The sequence below is a fragment of the Cavia porcellus genome, unplaced genomic scaffold, assembly GCF_034190915.1.
Source record: "Cavia porcellus strain 051 isolate PalLab524CR breed Dunkin Hartley unplaced genomic scaffold, mCavPor4.1 scaffold_15, whole genome shotgun sequence".
Taxonomy (NCBI): Eukaryota; Metazoa; Chordata; class Mammalia; order Rodentia; family Caviidae; genus Cavia; species Cavia porcellus.
This window is the reverse complement of record NW_026947498.1, coordinates 32845296-32861815: the sequence shown is the minus strand read 5'-3', so window position 1 is coordinate 32861815 and position 16520 is coordinate 32845296. Positions and strand designations below refer to the sequence as shown.

The 16520-nt window shown below is 31.8% G+C and overlaps 1 protein-coding gene across 3 annotated transcripts in view; it reads right to left on the bottom strand.

Moving 5' to 3' along the window:
- Positions 1–16520, bottom strand: part of Cadm2 (cell adhesion molecule 2) — a 980415-nt gene that overhangs the window by 118011 nt on the left and 845884 nt on the right. For all 3 annotated transcript variants that reach the window (XM_063224759.1, XM_063224757.1, XM_063224758.1), the window contains one exon: positions 14135–14305. In XM_063224759.1, coding sequence (XP_063080829.1) covers positions 14135–14305 — 171 coding nt within the window. The remainder of the gene's footprint in view (positions 1–14134; positions 14306–16520) is intronic.

The window sequence follows — 16520 nt, the reverse complement described above, 5'->3', positions numbered from 1 at the left end:
CTTCTCACATTTTAAACGTTCTTTCAGAGAGTTTGTGTTTTCGATTGTTTCTTAGATTACACTAAAGAATAGTGTCTTTTGTACCTTGTTCTGTATTCTCTACAGTTAATTGAAACCAACTCTTTCTCATCTGACAGTACTAGAACTGAGCTCAAGATTTGCTTATTGTAAGTGATGTGCATATTTTAAAACCTAATATGTCACATGTTTGGTTCTGTGTGTAAATTAAAACTTCTCTCTCCTTTTACTCTCCTTCTTTCTCCTCTCTCTCTCTCTCTCTCTCTCTCTCTCTCTCTCTCTCTCTCATATCTTTTCCCTTTTGAATCTTTTTTGAATGTACTTCCCTAACTCCTCATTAAAATGTTTTGTGCCTGGACATATTCTTATCCACAATAGCAAAAATACAGTTCCACAGAACATTTTTATGCAGGAAAATTTAGCAATGGTTTGAGCATACAGTTGATCCACAAAATTTGCAGCATTAGTAGCCTAGAGCACTACAAATTGTGGAAATCCACGAATTTCAGATATGATCACAAAAATGTCCACAAATGCCTATTTTAGGGGCTGGGGATTTAGCTCAGCGGCATAAGCGCCTGCCTTGTGAGCAGGCAGTCGTGAGTTCAATCCCTGGTACCGACAAAAAGGAAAAAGACAAAAAAAAAAAAAAAAAAAAAAAAAAAAAAAATGCCTATTTTAAACCCTAAATACTCTATGTCTCCCACAGTTACATAATTTAGTTTAATAAAATACTGTATGAATAAACCTTTAGGTGATGTAAAGCATTTCCGTGTCATCCTAGGCATTTTAGGGGTTTAAGAGGAACAAACTGAGAACACTCAAGACAGCCACACCCTGTACAACAACCTCTTAGGATATAAGAATGCTGGTTTATCGACTGAAAATGGGTCACAGGGTAGCAGCCAATCAGCAGGAGCACTGAAATAATCATCTCAGACTGGCAACTTTCAAACAAACAAACAAACAAACAAACAAAAAAAACGCAGAGGATATTTGCAGTTTTCTGAAAACTAACTAGGTTCTAAGAGAAAATCCATGAATGAATAAGCCTGTGAACTCTGAACTGGGACTTCATGGAGGCATACCATATTACAGATGAGGGTTTGTGAAACCTTGCAATCTTCTTATTCAATTAAAATGTCAACACAACATCCTTATAAAAGTTCTGTGGAACTTGCATTGACTTCAAAGATGCAACTTTTCCCAATTATGAAGCTACTTTTTAGTTTAAACTAAAATATTTGTTCGTAAGTCTGGGCAGATTTAACCGGCAAGGATATTTTTCCACATACACTTTTGAGTATTAAAATGTCAGGGCTAGAAAATAGGGTTAGTAATATTATCTATGGGCAGAAGCAAGGAACACTGCTAAATTTTCTAAAATGCACAAGTTATTTATAAAACCCAACAAAATTATGCATTCCAAAACGGGAATAAAACTCTAAGATACTGTGTTAACATTTGCTGTTTTCACTAGTTTTATGTTTTCCTTGTTATTACAAAATAAAAACTGTTAGAAAACTGTGAAATTGTAGGCACTGATATGTAATATTTGGTCTTCTCTCATACTACTGTTTACTCCTAAAATGAAATAGACGGTTAATAAGGTTAATAATCTAAAGTAATATGTCTCCTGAAAATGAAAAAAAAAAAAAAAAAAGAAACTCTAAATCAAATTTAATGCATTCCTCCAAGTTTATCACTGTCTTTTAGAAAGAGGGATGATATGCTCTGAGTTGACCAGAACAAATTTCACTGGAGGACTACCTGTTACTCATTTCTTCTGTGTAAAACTGCTCTTTTTCAAAGAGGTCCAAATTATTTTCTGTTGGTAATTTTTCAGGAAAATCAAATTCTCACTTTCCATTTAATTCTGATTTCTTTTTAGAATTCTCAAAACTATTGGGTTCTTTTAGTTTCATTAGTATGAAAAAGTCCATTTAATTCTCGCAAAAATCATATTTGTGAAAATCATTTACTAGGAAAATATTTATAAATTGTTTTTGCAGGGTTTACCACTATCACTACACAAGTGCTAGACATCCACAAAGTAGAAACATACAGAAATTGATTTTTAATTTTTAAATGGTCATATGTAGCTCAAAACAATTCGAAGTTCAAAACTTTGGGCACCACTGTACTTGAAAGATGTATGTTGCCATTTCTGTGGAAGAGATTGCATATATTTGACAGAAACAAAAAAAAAAGTTACCTAGAAAAAATCGCATTTTAAAAATAAAGAGGATATACATTTTTGCATCTGGTAGTATTGGTAGAGAGAAGGAAAACAAAGGAAATTTAAAGTTAAAGAAAGGTGAACAAAAGGGTGGTGTAGAGAAAAACAGTGGGCTGTAATAAAGCTTCTAGTAACGTAGGGTGCACTTGCTGGAAAGGATGGGAGAGCAGTGTTGCAAGGAGTCACATTTTCAAAACATGATGTGTAAGGCTGAAGAGTTTGGACATTATAGCAGAGTCAACCAAAAAGAGTTCTGAATGAATCTTTTGGGGGCCAGGGTAGAATGCTATGGTTTATATCTGTATGTTGTCCTAAAACAGAAAGCACTTAATGGTAGAGTGTTTGGAAGCTTATGCTATCTATACTAGCTTTGGGCACCTGCTAAAGTGATATAACCAAGTGTGACCCGGTCAGAAGAGGTCAGAATAAAGGAGCAGTAACCTGAGGGTTTAGTTCCTTTCAGGGTGCCTTCCTTCCCCTCTCTTTCTGTTTCCTGGATGCTGTGACCTGAGCAGCTTTCCTCCACGCAGCCCATTCCACCATGTTGGGAGCCATGCAAGGGCTAAAATTTCTAAGAATGAAGCCAAAATAAACCTGTCCTTCTTTAATTTGCTGGTGCTGGGTATTATGTAACTAAAACGGAAGGCTATGTGAAGAGACTACTTTTTTTTTTTTTTAACTCACTACATTTTACAAAAGGAAAAACTATTAGTTTACAAAGAAGAAAGGGGAAATGAAGACATGAAGCACCGAGAATTGTCAGGGCAGAAAAATTGTTTTGTATGTTTATATCTTTTATCACTTACAACAACAAACAATGAAGCAGACTATTGGACCAGATGGTAAACAGTAACAGCACTTTTTCCTGATATACCAATAATTAGATTATCTATTAACCTAATAACTTATGATACTGATTGATTATATAAACTTTCTAAATATTTTTACTGAAAATTTTAAGTGTGGGTATATGTGTGTATGTATTATAATTCACTCAGAAAATAGAATTAGAAAAATTCCAGAATATTGGGACATCATATCCCTTGGTATTTTCAAAAAAGAAAATGACTTACAAATAGTAACTTAGGTTTGTGAAGGAAAATAATTGTTTTTAAAGTTATTTGTTATGAATAACATGTTTTTATATCAGAGTACACTAGTAAAATAATTTCTATCTATCTAACATTTTTATCCAATTTTTAATTATCTACTAAGGTGATTTTAAAATAATTGAAAAAGATGCAATATCATCCATAATATATATGCATTCCATAATTTTGGTGCTAATTTTTCTTACTTTTGCTTAAATTAATTTTTAAGATAACATAATTTTACAGCTTTTATAAGTTTGTTTAGAAGTTTAAATTACATTATTTACATTTATTATTTTATTTTAAAATTCCCAAACAGAAACACTTTTTTGACACTTGAAAATATTATAGTAATGTTATTAAATAGTAATGTTATTAAAATGTATAGTAATGTTATTAAAATATTATAGTAAAATTTAGACAGAATAAATATTTTATAATTAATTTTATTTACTAAATGGATTTTATAAAATATTTCTATTATTATACAAGAAAATATTTATCTAATGAATATAATGTATCCATTATATTTACTGTGGGCAAAGTACTAAGAAAAATGTATCTTCCCTGAAAAAGTAGTCTTCTAACAGAAGTAAATCTTAATTTTTAAAGGCAAAACAGGCTATGCTTAAATATAAAATGTCAAATCACTACTGTTGACTAAATAAGTTGATGAAATATAGAAAATTTATTTTAAGAAGCACAATCTTTTTTTTTAAATTTAGGTTCAAATTTTTTGATAGTTAAAGTTCAACACTAGAGTAAAAAAATTGCTTTCATAGTACAAAAACCCACAAAAGTTATTCTGATATATTTTACTTATCTGTGTTATAGTTTTGATTATGTATAGTTGAGTAGTATTCCATCATATAAAAGTCACTTCATTTTTATCCATTCCTCAGTTAGTGGCGTTTGTGTGGTTTCCAAGATCTGGTTATTGTGCAGCTATTGTTGGAGACCACTAAGAAGTGGCTATGAGCAGGATTTAAAATTAATTAATTGGCTTTCAATGTTCATCTGCACATTTGTCTTAGGCCTAGGCCCCTTACATGGCAATGGCAGCTGATTCATTGTAAGTGAACCTCTATGAATCACTGGTGCTAGTTGAGGCCTGTAGTGGCCTGTGAGGCCAGAGATACCTCAAAAGGCAAGACAAGGCCACAGTTGTGGACACTTGGGTCAAACATCAATTAAGATGAGACTGCAGCAGCAGAAATTATTCCTACACTATCACTCCTACCATATCATCATGAAGATAAGACAGTTCTCCTAAATTGACATGGTTTATTATTTGGATACTTCCTTGAAATGACTCCCATGGTCGGGCTCATTGCCTGTGCTTTCCTCAGTTTCTGTGCTCTTTGTTTTGGACCTAATTTTAAAAAAAGGTAGTCTAGAGAAGTATTTGTCCTAACCCTCGGAGTCTCCAGCTCAGCTAAAGGGTTTTGACCTTTCTGGAGCACTAAAATCATCGCACTTTTCTCATTTTGTTTAAGCTTTCACTATCACTCATTTGGGAGATTTGGGATCTAGGTCAGGATCTGAGAGCTATAAACATATATTGCTGTGATAGGATTTTCAATTCTTCTTGGAAAATACCCAGAAGAGGAATAGCTGGGTCAAATATAATCTCTAATCATAGATTTTTGAGAAATTTCCATGTTAATTTCTTAGTGGTTTTATCAGTCTACACTCCCACCAATAGTACAAAAGGGTACTTTTTTTCCCCACAGCCCTGCCAGTGTTTATTATTGGTTAATTTCTTGATGTTAGCCATTCTCTCTGGAATGAAATATCTCATTGTTGTTTTAATTTGCATTTCTTGAATATCAAAAGATGATAAACTTTTTTTATAAATTTATTTTCTATTTGAGTTTATTCACCTAAGAATTGTGTATTCATTGAAGAATTCTGTATTCATTTCAGATGCCCATTTTAGGATTGGGTCTTTAAATTTGGATGGCTTGATTTTTTCAGTTCTTTATATATTGTAAAAGTCATTTGTTTGAGGGACAGTTGGCAAAAATCTTTTCCCAATCTGTAGGTTTTCTTTTCAGTCTCTTGGTGATTTTCTTTGGATGTGCAAAAACTTTTTTAGTAAGATGAGATTCCCAGTTGTTGATTCTTCGAAGTGCTTCTTAATGCATTTTGGTTTTTGTTAATGAATTCTTTGCCAACCCCTATTCCCTAAAGACTTCTACCTACTTTGTCTGCCAGTAGGTTTAATGCTCTGTCTTAATATTTATTTATTTACTTACTTACTTTTTGTGAGTGTGTGTGTGGTACCAGGGATAATTTCAAGAATTCACACTTGTTAGGCAGGACCTTATGCCACTGAGCTAAATCCCCGACCCTGTCTTAATATTTAGACATTTGATCCATTTGGACTTTAGTTTAGGGCATGGTGTGAGGCATGAGTCTAATTTAAGTCTTCAGTGTGTAGAAAACCGGGTGTTCAATACTACTCGTTAAAGATTCTTTTCTTCCAGTGAACTTGTTTGGTATCTTTCTCAAAGATAAGGTGGTTGAGAGTGTTTGTGATTGTTTGTGTCTGTATCTTCTGTTTTTGTTTTTTTTTTTTTTTTTTATCATTAACATTCTGATTTTATTATACCAGCTTGGTAGTATAATTTCAAGTTTGGAATTGTGATGCCTCCTGCTCTCCCTTATTGCTCAAGACTGCTTTTGCCATTCTAGTTTTCATACGGCTCCATATGAATTTTAGGAATGTTTTCTCTAAATCTGTGGGGTATGCTAATGGTATTTTCGTTATGATTACATTAAATCTGTATAACAGTTTTGGAAGTATGGCCATTTTATAATTGTGGCTTTTCCTATACATGAGCAAGGGGTATCTTTCCATTTTCTGAATTCCTCTTCAATTTCTTTTTTCAGGGTAATATAATTATCAATGCATAAATCTTTTACTTCCTTTGTTAGATTCATTCCTCAGTATTTCAAATTATTTGTTAATATGAAGAGTGTAGTTTGTCTAACTTGTCTCTCAGTGAGTTTTTTATTTCTGTACAGGAATGCTACTGTCTTTTGAGTATTGGCTTTGTAATCAGCTACACTGCTGAATTTACTTACCAAGTTTAAAAGTCTGTTGGTTGAGTTTTAGGGGTCATTTATGTGAAGTATCTGTCATCTGCATTTAATGATAGTTTAACTTCTACTTTTCCTATCTTTTTTTCTTTTATGTATCTCTCATCTAATTGCACTGGCTAATGTTTCCAGAACTATATTAAATAGGAGTGTGATAATAAGACAACCTTGTCTTATTCCTGATTTTAGAGTAAAAGTTTTCAATTTTTGACTATTTATTATGATGTTGACTGTTGGTTTGTCATAGAAGGCTTTTATCAGATGGGAGTAGAGAATATAGATTCTGATTTTCTCTAGGGTATTACCATTAATGAGTGTTGGACTTTCTCAAAAGCTTTTTCTTTATGGGTTGAAATGATCATATGAATTTTGTCTTTTACTTGTGGTGTATTACCATTATTGATTTACATACGCTGGACCATCTCTGCATTCCTGGGATGAATCCCACCTGGTTCAATACACAATCTTTGAAGATTTGCTGCATTTTGTTTGCTAATATTTTATGGAGGATAAGTAAAAAAAAAACTGGCCTGGAATTTTTCTTTTTTGTTGGATCTTTCTCTGTTTCTGGCATCAGGGTTATATTTACCTTCCAGAATGAATTATGGAGAATTGCTTCCCTTTCAATTTCATTAAAGAGTTTGAGGAGTATTGGTATTAAATCATCTCTAAATTTCTTGTAGAATTCAGCTGTGAATCCATCAGAAGCTGGGCTTTTTTGTTGGTAAGTTTTAACTACATTTTTAATTTTATTAATGGATATTTGTTAATTCAGAAGTTTTATATCTTCTTGATGCAGGTGTGGTAATTTGTATACTTCCACGGAATCTGTCCATTTCTTCTGTGTTTTCTATCCTATAAGAGTAAAGATTTTAAAAGTAAATGGTGATCTTCTCTTTCCATAGATTCTGTAGTGATTTAAGTCTTTTCATTCCTTATTGCATAAATATGAGGAGTTTTTCTTTTTTTTCCCTTTTTTGTGATAAGGTTGACTAGGGGTTTGGGAATTTTATTCTTTCAATAACCAAATTTTCAATTTATTACTTATTTGTATTGTTTTCTTAGTCTCAATTGTGCTTACTTCTGCTCTGATATTTATAATTTCCTTATTTCTTTAGGCTTTGAGAATTATTCTTTTTCTACAAATTTGAGTTTCATTATTAGGTTGCTTATTTGTGCTTATTCTATCTTCCTTGTGTGAGAATTCACCACTATAAATTTTTTGCTGAGGAATGCTTTCACTGAGTCCCACAGGTTTCATTAAGTTGTATATGGATTTTCATTTGATTGTATATATTGTTTAGTTTTTTCTTTAATTTTCTCTGTGACCCATTGGTTGTTCAGTGGGTATTTAATTTCCTTGTGCTTATGGAATTGTTGTGGGTATTTTTGTTATTAATTTTCAATTTCATTGCACTATGGTCAGATAAAATACATGGGATAATTTCAATTTCTTTACATTTACTTAACCATATTCTATGTATTAGTATATGGTCTATTTTAGAGTACATCCTAGATCTTGCTGAAAAGAAGGTGTATTCTGATATTAAGTAGAACACTCTGTATATGTCTACAAAGCCCATTTGTTCACAAGTTTGATTCATTTGTTATTTTTTTGCTGATTTTTGTCTAGTTGTTCTGGGTTTTTGTGTCAATAGGGTGCTGAGGTCCTCTGTTATAATGATATTACTGTTTATTTGATTTTTCATGTCTATTAAGATTTGTCTTACAAAGTTGGGTGTTCCCATATTTGCTACATATACATTTATGACTGTAACCTCTTCCTCCTGAAGTTTTCTCTTAAGAAGTGTGTAGTGACTTTCTTTATCTCTTTTGATTACTCTTAGTTTGAAGTTGATATTGTCCATGATTTTTTCTGGGTTTCTGTCTCACAGATTATTGTTTCCTATCCTTTAACTTTCAGTCTATGAATTTATTTTTGAGTTAAATGTATTTCTTGTATGCAGCATACTGTTGCATTTTATTTTTTTGATCCTCTCTTGGGCTGTTTCTTTTGTTTGATGAATTGAGGCCATTTACATTAATGGTTGTAGCTAATATATACTGGCTTATCTTTATCACATTACCTTTCTGCTGTTGGGTACCTGCTATTCTCCTCTCTTTCATTGTGTTTCCTTATTTTTATTTACTTTCTGTTGTTGTTTTTGGAATTGTGGTCATTTTTCTCTCTTTCTAGAATGTCTATCAGTATTCTTTGTAGGCCTTTTTGGATGGTCATGAAGTTCTTCAGTTATTCTTGGTCATGAAGTATCTCAGTTTTCCGCAGATTTTGAAAGACATTTTTGTAGGGTACATCAATCTGAGTTGGAAATTGTTTTCTTTCAGGGCTTGACATACTTCATGTTCTTCTTGACTTTATGGTTATGTTGAGAAGTCTGCTGTGACTCTGATGGGCTTTCCTTATTAGGAGATCTGTTATTTTTTCTAGCAGCCTTTAATATTCTGTTCTTAAGGGATCTTGTTTATTACTTGTGGAGGGGTAGATTTATTTTGGTTATGTATAATGAATACTGTATCCCTTGTTTATCTGTATGTCAGGTTCTTCCCCATGTTTGGGAAAGTTTCTGACATTTCCTCTACAAATAGTCTTTTTAAGTCATTTGTGCTGTCTTTTTCTTTCTTTGACACCTATCATCTAATATTGTTTCTCTTTGCATCATCTTGCAGCTGTTGCATTGCTATTTTCTAATTTCTTGTTATTTTTAAGAGATTTTCCCTTTCATGATTATTAGCCATATCCCTGTCTTCAAGTTCTCAGAGTCTGACTTCAATGTTATTTATGAAGTTTTGCCAGCTTCCAGTGGAATTTTTGATTTCCTAGATATGTCAATGAGTCTGTTTCATATATTTAAACTGTTCCTGTATTGTTCATTCAAGATTTCCATCACTTTCCTATGTTCCTCTATTTTTAAAAATCTATATCTTCTTTGGATATATTCACTCACTCTTTTATTATGGTTATCATTTCTATTTTTACCTGACAGATTTTTCTTTATCTCATTTCCTTTAAAGCTTTCTGGTGTTGTTTCTTTATTTTTATTGGTATCATTTCAGAAATTTGACATATGCAATATCCAATTACATCTATGTCTAGATCTCCTGCACATGATCTGAATGGGCGGGAATTTGAAGTTGCATTTGTTCTTTCATTTTGGCATTTCTCTGTGTTCCTCCAAATCAGTAAACTGTCAAGTCCTAGTGGCTTCATGCACTGGCAACCCACCTGGCAGTAGGCCTTACTGAGAATTGCTGATGGATTGGGTCTCTGGGCCAAAATTCTAGGCTTGTGGGCTTCAGATGATTTCTGGGGGTGGATGGCTCATTGGGTGCGATTTCCTAGTCCCTGTGAGCCTTATATATGGTTCCTAGTTGTGGGTGAGTAACTGGAATTGAGTAACTGGGACCAGGTTCCAGTCCTGCATGCCTCATTATGGGTTCCCAGATGACTGCAGTTTGCTGGACAGATTCTCAGTCCCTGCAGGCTTAAGAGATGATTCCTGGGTGGTTGAGGGGGATATGGTCAATGGGAGTAGATTTCCAGAGCTCATAGGCCTCACTGACGGTTCTTGGATGACTGTGGTTCGCTGGGCTAAGATGTCCAATCCCTGTTGTCATAACCAAAGGTTCCTGAATGATTGTGGGTCAGTAGGCACAAACTCCCCATTCCTGCAGTCATCAGAGATTCTTAGGTTTCTCAGAGATAGTTTTTGGGTCTGTCTGATGTATTTTTCACTTTCAATAAGTGCTTTTTTACTGTACTTTTTGTCAGTGTCATATATTAAAAATGAACTTAGTTTTTTTTTTTTCTTTTTTTCCTGCGTGCTGTGTATTTTACAGTCTAACTCTTTAAATACTGTGTGTATCATAAAGGAACATTTAAAACAATTAGCTGTAATATACTTTATCCTACTGATTCTTTTTCTTTTTAATATTTATTTATTTATTTATGTTTTGTTTTGCTTTGCTTCATTTTGCTTTGCTTTGCTTTACTTAATTTTGTTTTGCTTTAGTTTGACTAGGAACTCTAGCTCAACCCCTTTTATGAGTAAACTAGATCTTGCAAAATTTCCAAGACTCACTCAATAATAAAATCTTCTTGCCTTGGACCTGCAGAATCCAAGGATTATAGTTCTGCATCAGCACACAAAACTTACTCTTTTATTTCATATTGCTCATCAAATATGGCTTTTTATAACACCACAGATTTTTATTTCAAGGGTTGCTATGATGGTTCCCATTATTGTAATGGTATTTTCTCTTTTCACCAACCACAGAAATGTATTTCCTCTGAGGTAAAGCACAAGAATCAAAATGCAAAATGTTTGTCCATTTGAGACAATCTTTCAGGTCATTTATGGTAGCAATATTATAAACCAATTGGAAAATCCTAAATTTATAGTCTGTAAGTGCATCTCCAAATCTATTTTCTACCTTCCCCCACTTGAAACTACAGACATATTTACCTCATCTATGTTACGCATTTAAACTTATGTCAGCTTAACCATCCTCTGGAATAAACACTGAGTTATCTATCAGCTGTTCACAAGGTACATATACATTTGTTCAATTTTCTCTAATTTCACTATTGATTGTCACTATGTGACCTCTGCCCACACTCCACTTATTTCATCTCTGTGGAGTGCTCTATATACTTAATGGAACATTTAGCATTATCATCAGTTATTTTTAATTAACTCATAAACTTTAATGATGAAATGTTGCTAGGAAAAATAATCTAAACAGATCTACTTTCTGCCTTCTGGCCACTGGCATATCAAACCATGACAGAATGAGATGCAGTTTTTAGCTACTCAGCTATTACAAGTCTAAATGTTTTTAATATAAACTTTATTTAAAATTAAGCAATATAATGCACAGCTAAAAATGTAGAAGTGAATATAGTACAATTTTAGATTCTCAAGAGAGTGAAAATGACTTTGGCAGTAAACACAAGCCACTTAACAGCTAGGCTGAAATTTTCTCAACATATATGAAAAATTTCATAACATAAATAGTAGTTAAATAAATAAAAAGCCATGGCTGAAGATGAGAAAAGATACTCAGAAACTTAACCACTTCAAAATGTAGCCAATTTAACTAGTACATCTGTATCATGACAAATATTTTTCCTACTTTAAAGCTTCTGATTTCCAGGCAAATTACTAGTACACCCACCATAGGAATCCTAATCCTGACATCACCTAATAAAGCCCCTTTAGAATATTCAGAATAAGTAAAATCCTATATCTATTAGTTATTTCCATTTTCACCAAATGCATTCACCTAATATATTTGCATTTCCCACAAAAATTAAATAAATGTAATGTTCTTTCACTATCTTCAAAATCTTGACATAGGAATGGTTTTAAATACATTTTACTTGATTTTTATCACTTTTTATGATAGGTTAGAATTTACAGTTAAATAAGATATACAAGCCAGATGTGATGCCATCCTCTTCTGATTCCAGGATTGTGGAAACTGAGGGAAGAGCTTCACACATTTCATCTTAGCTTAGGCAAATTGCTAGCTATGTGAGGTCCTCTCTCAAAAAAAAAAAAAAAAAAAAAAAAAAAACATAAAATGGGCTAGGAATGTAACTCAGTTAGAAGGGCCTCAGTTTATTTCCTAGTATAAATCAATCAATAAATAAATCAAAAAGAATATTACTTTAACAGTCTTACTTGGTTATGTATATAAAATGTTAATTTATAACACTGATAATTGGAGTCTTTTCTAAATATATAATATTCTATACTTTGATCCACTGATACAATATGAAGTAGAAAGGGAAGGTAACTGATATCTATTCTATTAAATATCTCTAACGACTTAAATTGTCACTTTACTAGCTTACAGTCAAATCCACAGAGGAAGTAATTCTCTATTTTTTTAGTCTCGGCTCAAAATTTAAGTAATTTCTCCTAGGTTTTCATATAAGTAAATGTTGAAATTGGGACACAATCTCCACTTGGGCTTTAATCTATACTATTTCTGACTTTGCTTCAAAATAAGAGAAAATTTATTAAAACTAATATAATACAACAAAATGCAATTTAAAATTAAAATAAAATCAATACTTAATAAGTCCTTTAAAAGCAATGGATATATTGTTATTAAAGTGAGTTTTGTCATGAAAATTTCTTTACTATCAGTCTTCTTCGTATGTCTTTCTCCCGTTTTTCTCCTAATGTTCTCGGTATTTTTTAAGTTCATTCTATTTTAGTTTTGTTTATACTCTTGATGTTCCTAGAAATAAATAATAATATACATGCTCCTAACTCTGTACCTCCATACAGTCCTTTCCTCTGTTACACAGACAGACAGACACACACACACACACACACACACACACGCACACTCACATCATAGGTCCACACTTTACTGCCCCTTCCCCAGTGTTCATCTACTTGTCACCTGGTCTGGCTTATTTATTTATTTATGTGTTGGTATGGTACTTATTGAGATAAACTAAGCTATATATATATATATATATATATATATATATATATATATATAGTTTATACTTATTTATTTATCTTTTTTTTTTTTTGTAACTCAGCTGTCAAATCGATAGTGTAAAACACATAGAATTTGCTGTGTTTTCAGTAGTGAAATTCGGGATTTTAAATTATTTTATTGTTCTTTTTGGTCCTCTCTGCAACTTCAATATCTAAAACAATACCAACTGTGACGTAATTACTCAATATTGTTTTTTTCTAAATAAATAAGGGTCCGTGAGATGCATCAGATATGTTAGAAAAAAAGTTTTGAAAATCTAGCACTGAATGTAATTCTATAGAATGGAATGTAATTCAATCATGGGATTGAGTATAATTTTGTGATGAATTCTAACTGAAAGCTGTAATTTCTTCAAAGACAGCAAAAGCAACCAAAAACCTCATTCTCTGGAAAATCAAACAAACAATTCAAAAGATATAACTTCTTACCTTCCATTCTTATCTAAATTATGTTGCACATTTCAATTCTTTTTGTTTCATTTTGGTAAATATTCCTAAGTACTCCATAATATCACTGGAGCTTTTCTCAATACTTAAAAAATGTCAGATTGCAAGTCTACTCCTTGATAGCTGTGTGACTGAATCTCCCAAATCTCCATATTGTCACCTGTAACTTGTGACTAAGGACAGTAACTGTCCTCCGACAGCTACTCACTGGCTGTGTGTGATTATGATCCTAGACCATTCACCGAAGTCACAAAATCAATGTTGTAATTATCAATGGTAAATAATAAAAATGAGCAAAAGGAATACGCCCCTGCATTCAGACAGACTTGTAATATTTTTTAAAGAAGTTTAAAATTATTCCACTTCTAAAAGTATAACTGAGAAACCAAGTTAACATTGAACAAAGTTGTTTTAATATAATCACACTGCTTTCTCCCATCTCTGAGCACACACATACATCAAGCTACAATTTTGAATTTAATTAGTAATTTTAAGCTTATGGGATCTCTTTTATTTTCTTTCATTGTCAAGGATGACACTCAGACAAGGACCAATTTTCCTGGAACATGATTGATATCAATGAGGGTAGATTTTGCTGTGCATCAGCTGTAATTTCGGGTAATGTTGAGTTGATTTTACATGTAGATGAGATTTGATGCTGAGGTACAGGAGGAGGAAGAATATTTACTTACAGTGTATTTCTAGCACCTGCATGGCTACCTGAGGGGTGGCGTTGAGGGATTCATGGTCTACTCTGCAGATGACAGCCACTCCATCATCACTGCGGTCCACTCGAAAATCCAGGGTGCTGCTTACAGTGAATGTCTTACGATTGGCATCTTCTTCTTTCAAATATTTTACATCTGAAAATAAAATGAGTATTAAAATTTTATGATGCTTCGGAAAACATAAAGTACTCAAAACACCAAAATATTTTCTCTCCATCACTGTTGATTTTTAAATAAGGAGCACCTGTTCCTTTGACATTTAATTCATTTCAGTTAGATCAAAATTATGCAACCACTTCAAAACAAATTTTAAGGGTGAACTACAGAAATAAAACAAAAACATAGTGCATATCTGTAATTTTAATTTATTTGGTCTCAATGCTAAATTATGATTAGGTATAAAATAATAGTTTTGATTTCATTTCAAAAAAGTGCAGACCAATTTAAAAATAGTCCCCCATTTTCTATTAGATTTAAATGTTATCAGAAGATACATTTACTTCTCTTATCCACAAGCAAAATTGAGAAGAATAAATTTTTAACTATGTGGCTATGTCTTAAAGAAAATACATGTATTCATGCTTTGGCCTTAAAATGAATAACACAAGGTAACAAAAATGAAAAAAAAAACATACTTAAGATAGCAATATTGTTCTATCTGGTTAAAAATACAGAACAGTCATCTAAGTATTCTGAATATTTAGATAAATATTTGCAGTGAAATTTACAGGGCGATTAATATTCACTTAGCTGAAGAATCCATTTCAGCATAAATGAAAAAACTGTCTTCAAGATGTGAATTCACTAACTGATTTTAAACTTACTGTACATAAGCCAGATTTATTGTTAAATGGTGCACTTAGGCATTAGTCATTCTGTGTGAAAAAAGAAGTTTAATAATATTCCTGTTTAATTTGAAGTGTCTCCAGTCGAAGAAGCTGATAAGACAATTTTAACGGATTAGAAATCTAAATGATACGCTAAGTTTAAGATTTCATTATAATAAGATTTTATACGTGGTTGAAAGGAAAATGTGTTGAGATTTCTTATTTTTTCTCTTTTTTCACCGTCATTCAATATTAAACAACAAATGTCTTTCAGGAAATGAATTCTCTCAAATAAAATGCATAAAATATTTTATGTTAAATATAACAATGTATTTTCAAAATATTAAAATGTATCATTCAAATAACTTATCTAAGTTCAGTTTCTTCATTTTTTCTGTTTTCCTCAATGATTTTTAATTTAAAACAAAAATGATTTACATGTATTTGATGAGTGATTTAAGTGTGTTTCATTGACTTGTGTTATTTCAAGAGAAGTATAACTTTATTTTATTGATTAACTGTAAAAACAATATAAAATAAATCTTAGGAAAAGATGAAACTAGACAACTACTACAAATTTATCTAATTAGGTGTGATTTTTAAATAATTTGAGATAGTAAAAGTTCCTAACACGTAGATAAGAAAATGGACCAAACAATTTTCCATTTTAATGTAAATTATCACACAGTATATGGAATTCTATGCAAAATATTTTTTAAACAAGCAACTTTTATAACATCTCATTTTTAGTGAAGTGACTGAGATTTGGGCATTTGAAAATGTTACAATTTCAGTTAAGAAAAAGTTTGAAAAAATATGGTATGGATTCTTTTTTTTTTTTTTTTTTTTTTTTTTTTTTTTTTTTTTTTTTTTGGCTTTTTGAGATCTAGTTTTACTACATAATTCAGGCTGGCCTCAAATTCACTTTGTAGCCCAGGCTGGTCTGTAACTCACAGCAACCCTCCCGCCTCAATTTCCTGAGGGCTGGGATTACAGAGCTTTGTCATCACGCCCTTTTGGAATAAATGTTTTGGGATTATTTTAGGTCTAATAATTTTAGAATATTTTGGATTTGTTTATAATACTGATATTAAAAATTATGACTTGTTTAATGTCTCAAAGATTTATGCCAAAATCTTGTCTTGTTTTTATATTTTATTTTCCTTCCCATAAATTCATGCAGATTGTTTACTGTCTCCTTGCTCTAAGCAATCCTAGAGTAAAAATAAAATGATTAGATATCTTGATAGTTATTTCACGCAACACAAAAATTATTTCAAAATATTGCTGATAATTCTTTAATTTTAATGACAGCTAGATTTAATAACTTACACATGTGCTTCTTTTGCTGTTTTCTTTGCAAAGTATCATTTATATAATATTAATGGGCACATAAAATTTGATGGCAATAAGTATACAATATAAAATTTTGATGAGCATCATTCAAATAAAATAAACAGAAGCATAATTTATTTTCTCTAATAGGCTTATGTGACAGCTTGGAAGGTTATTAGGCACCTTAA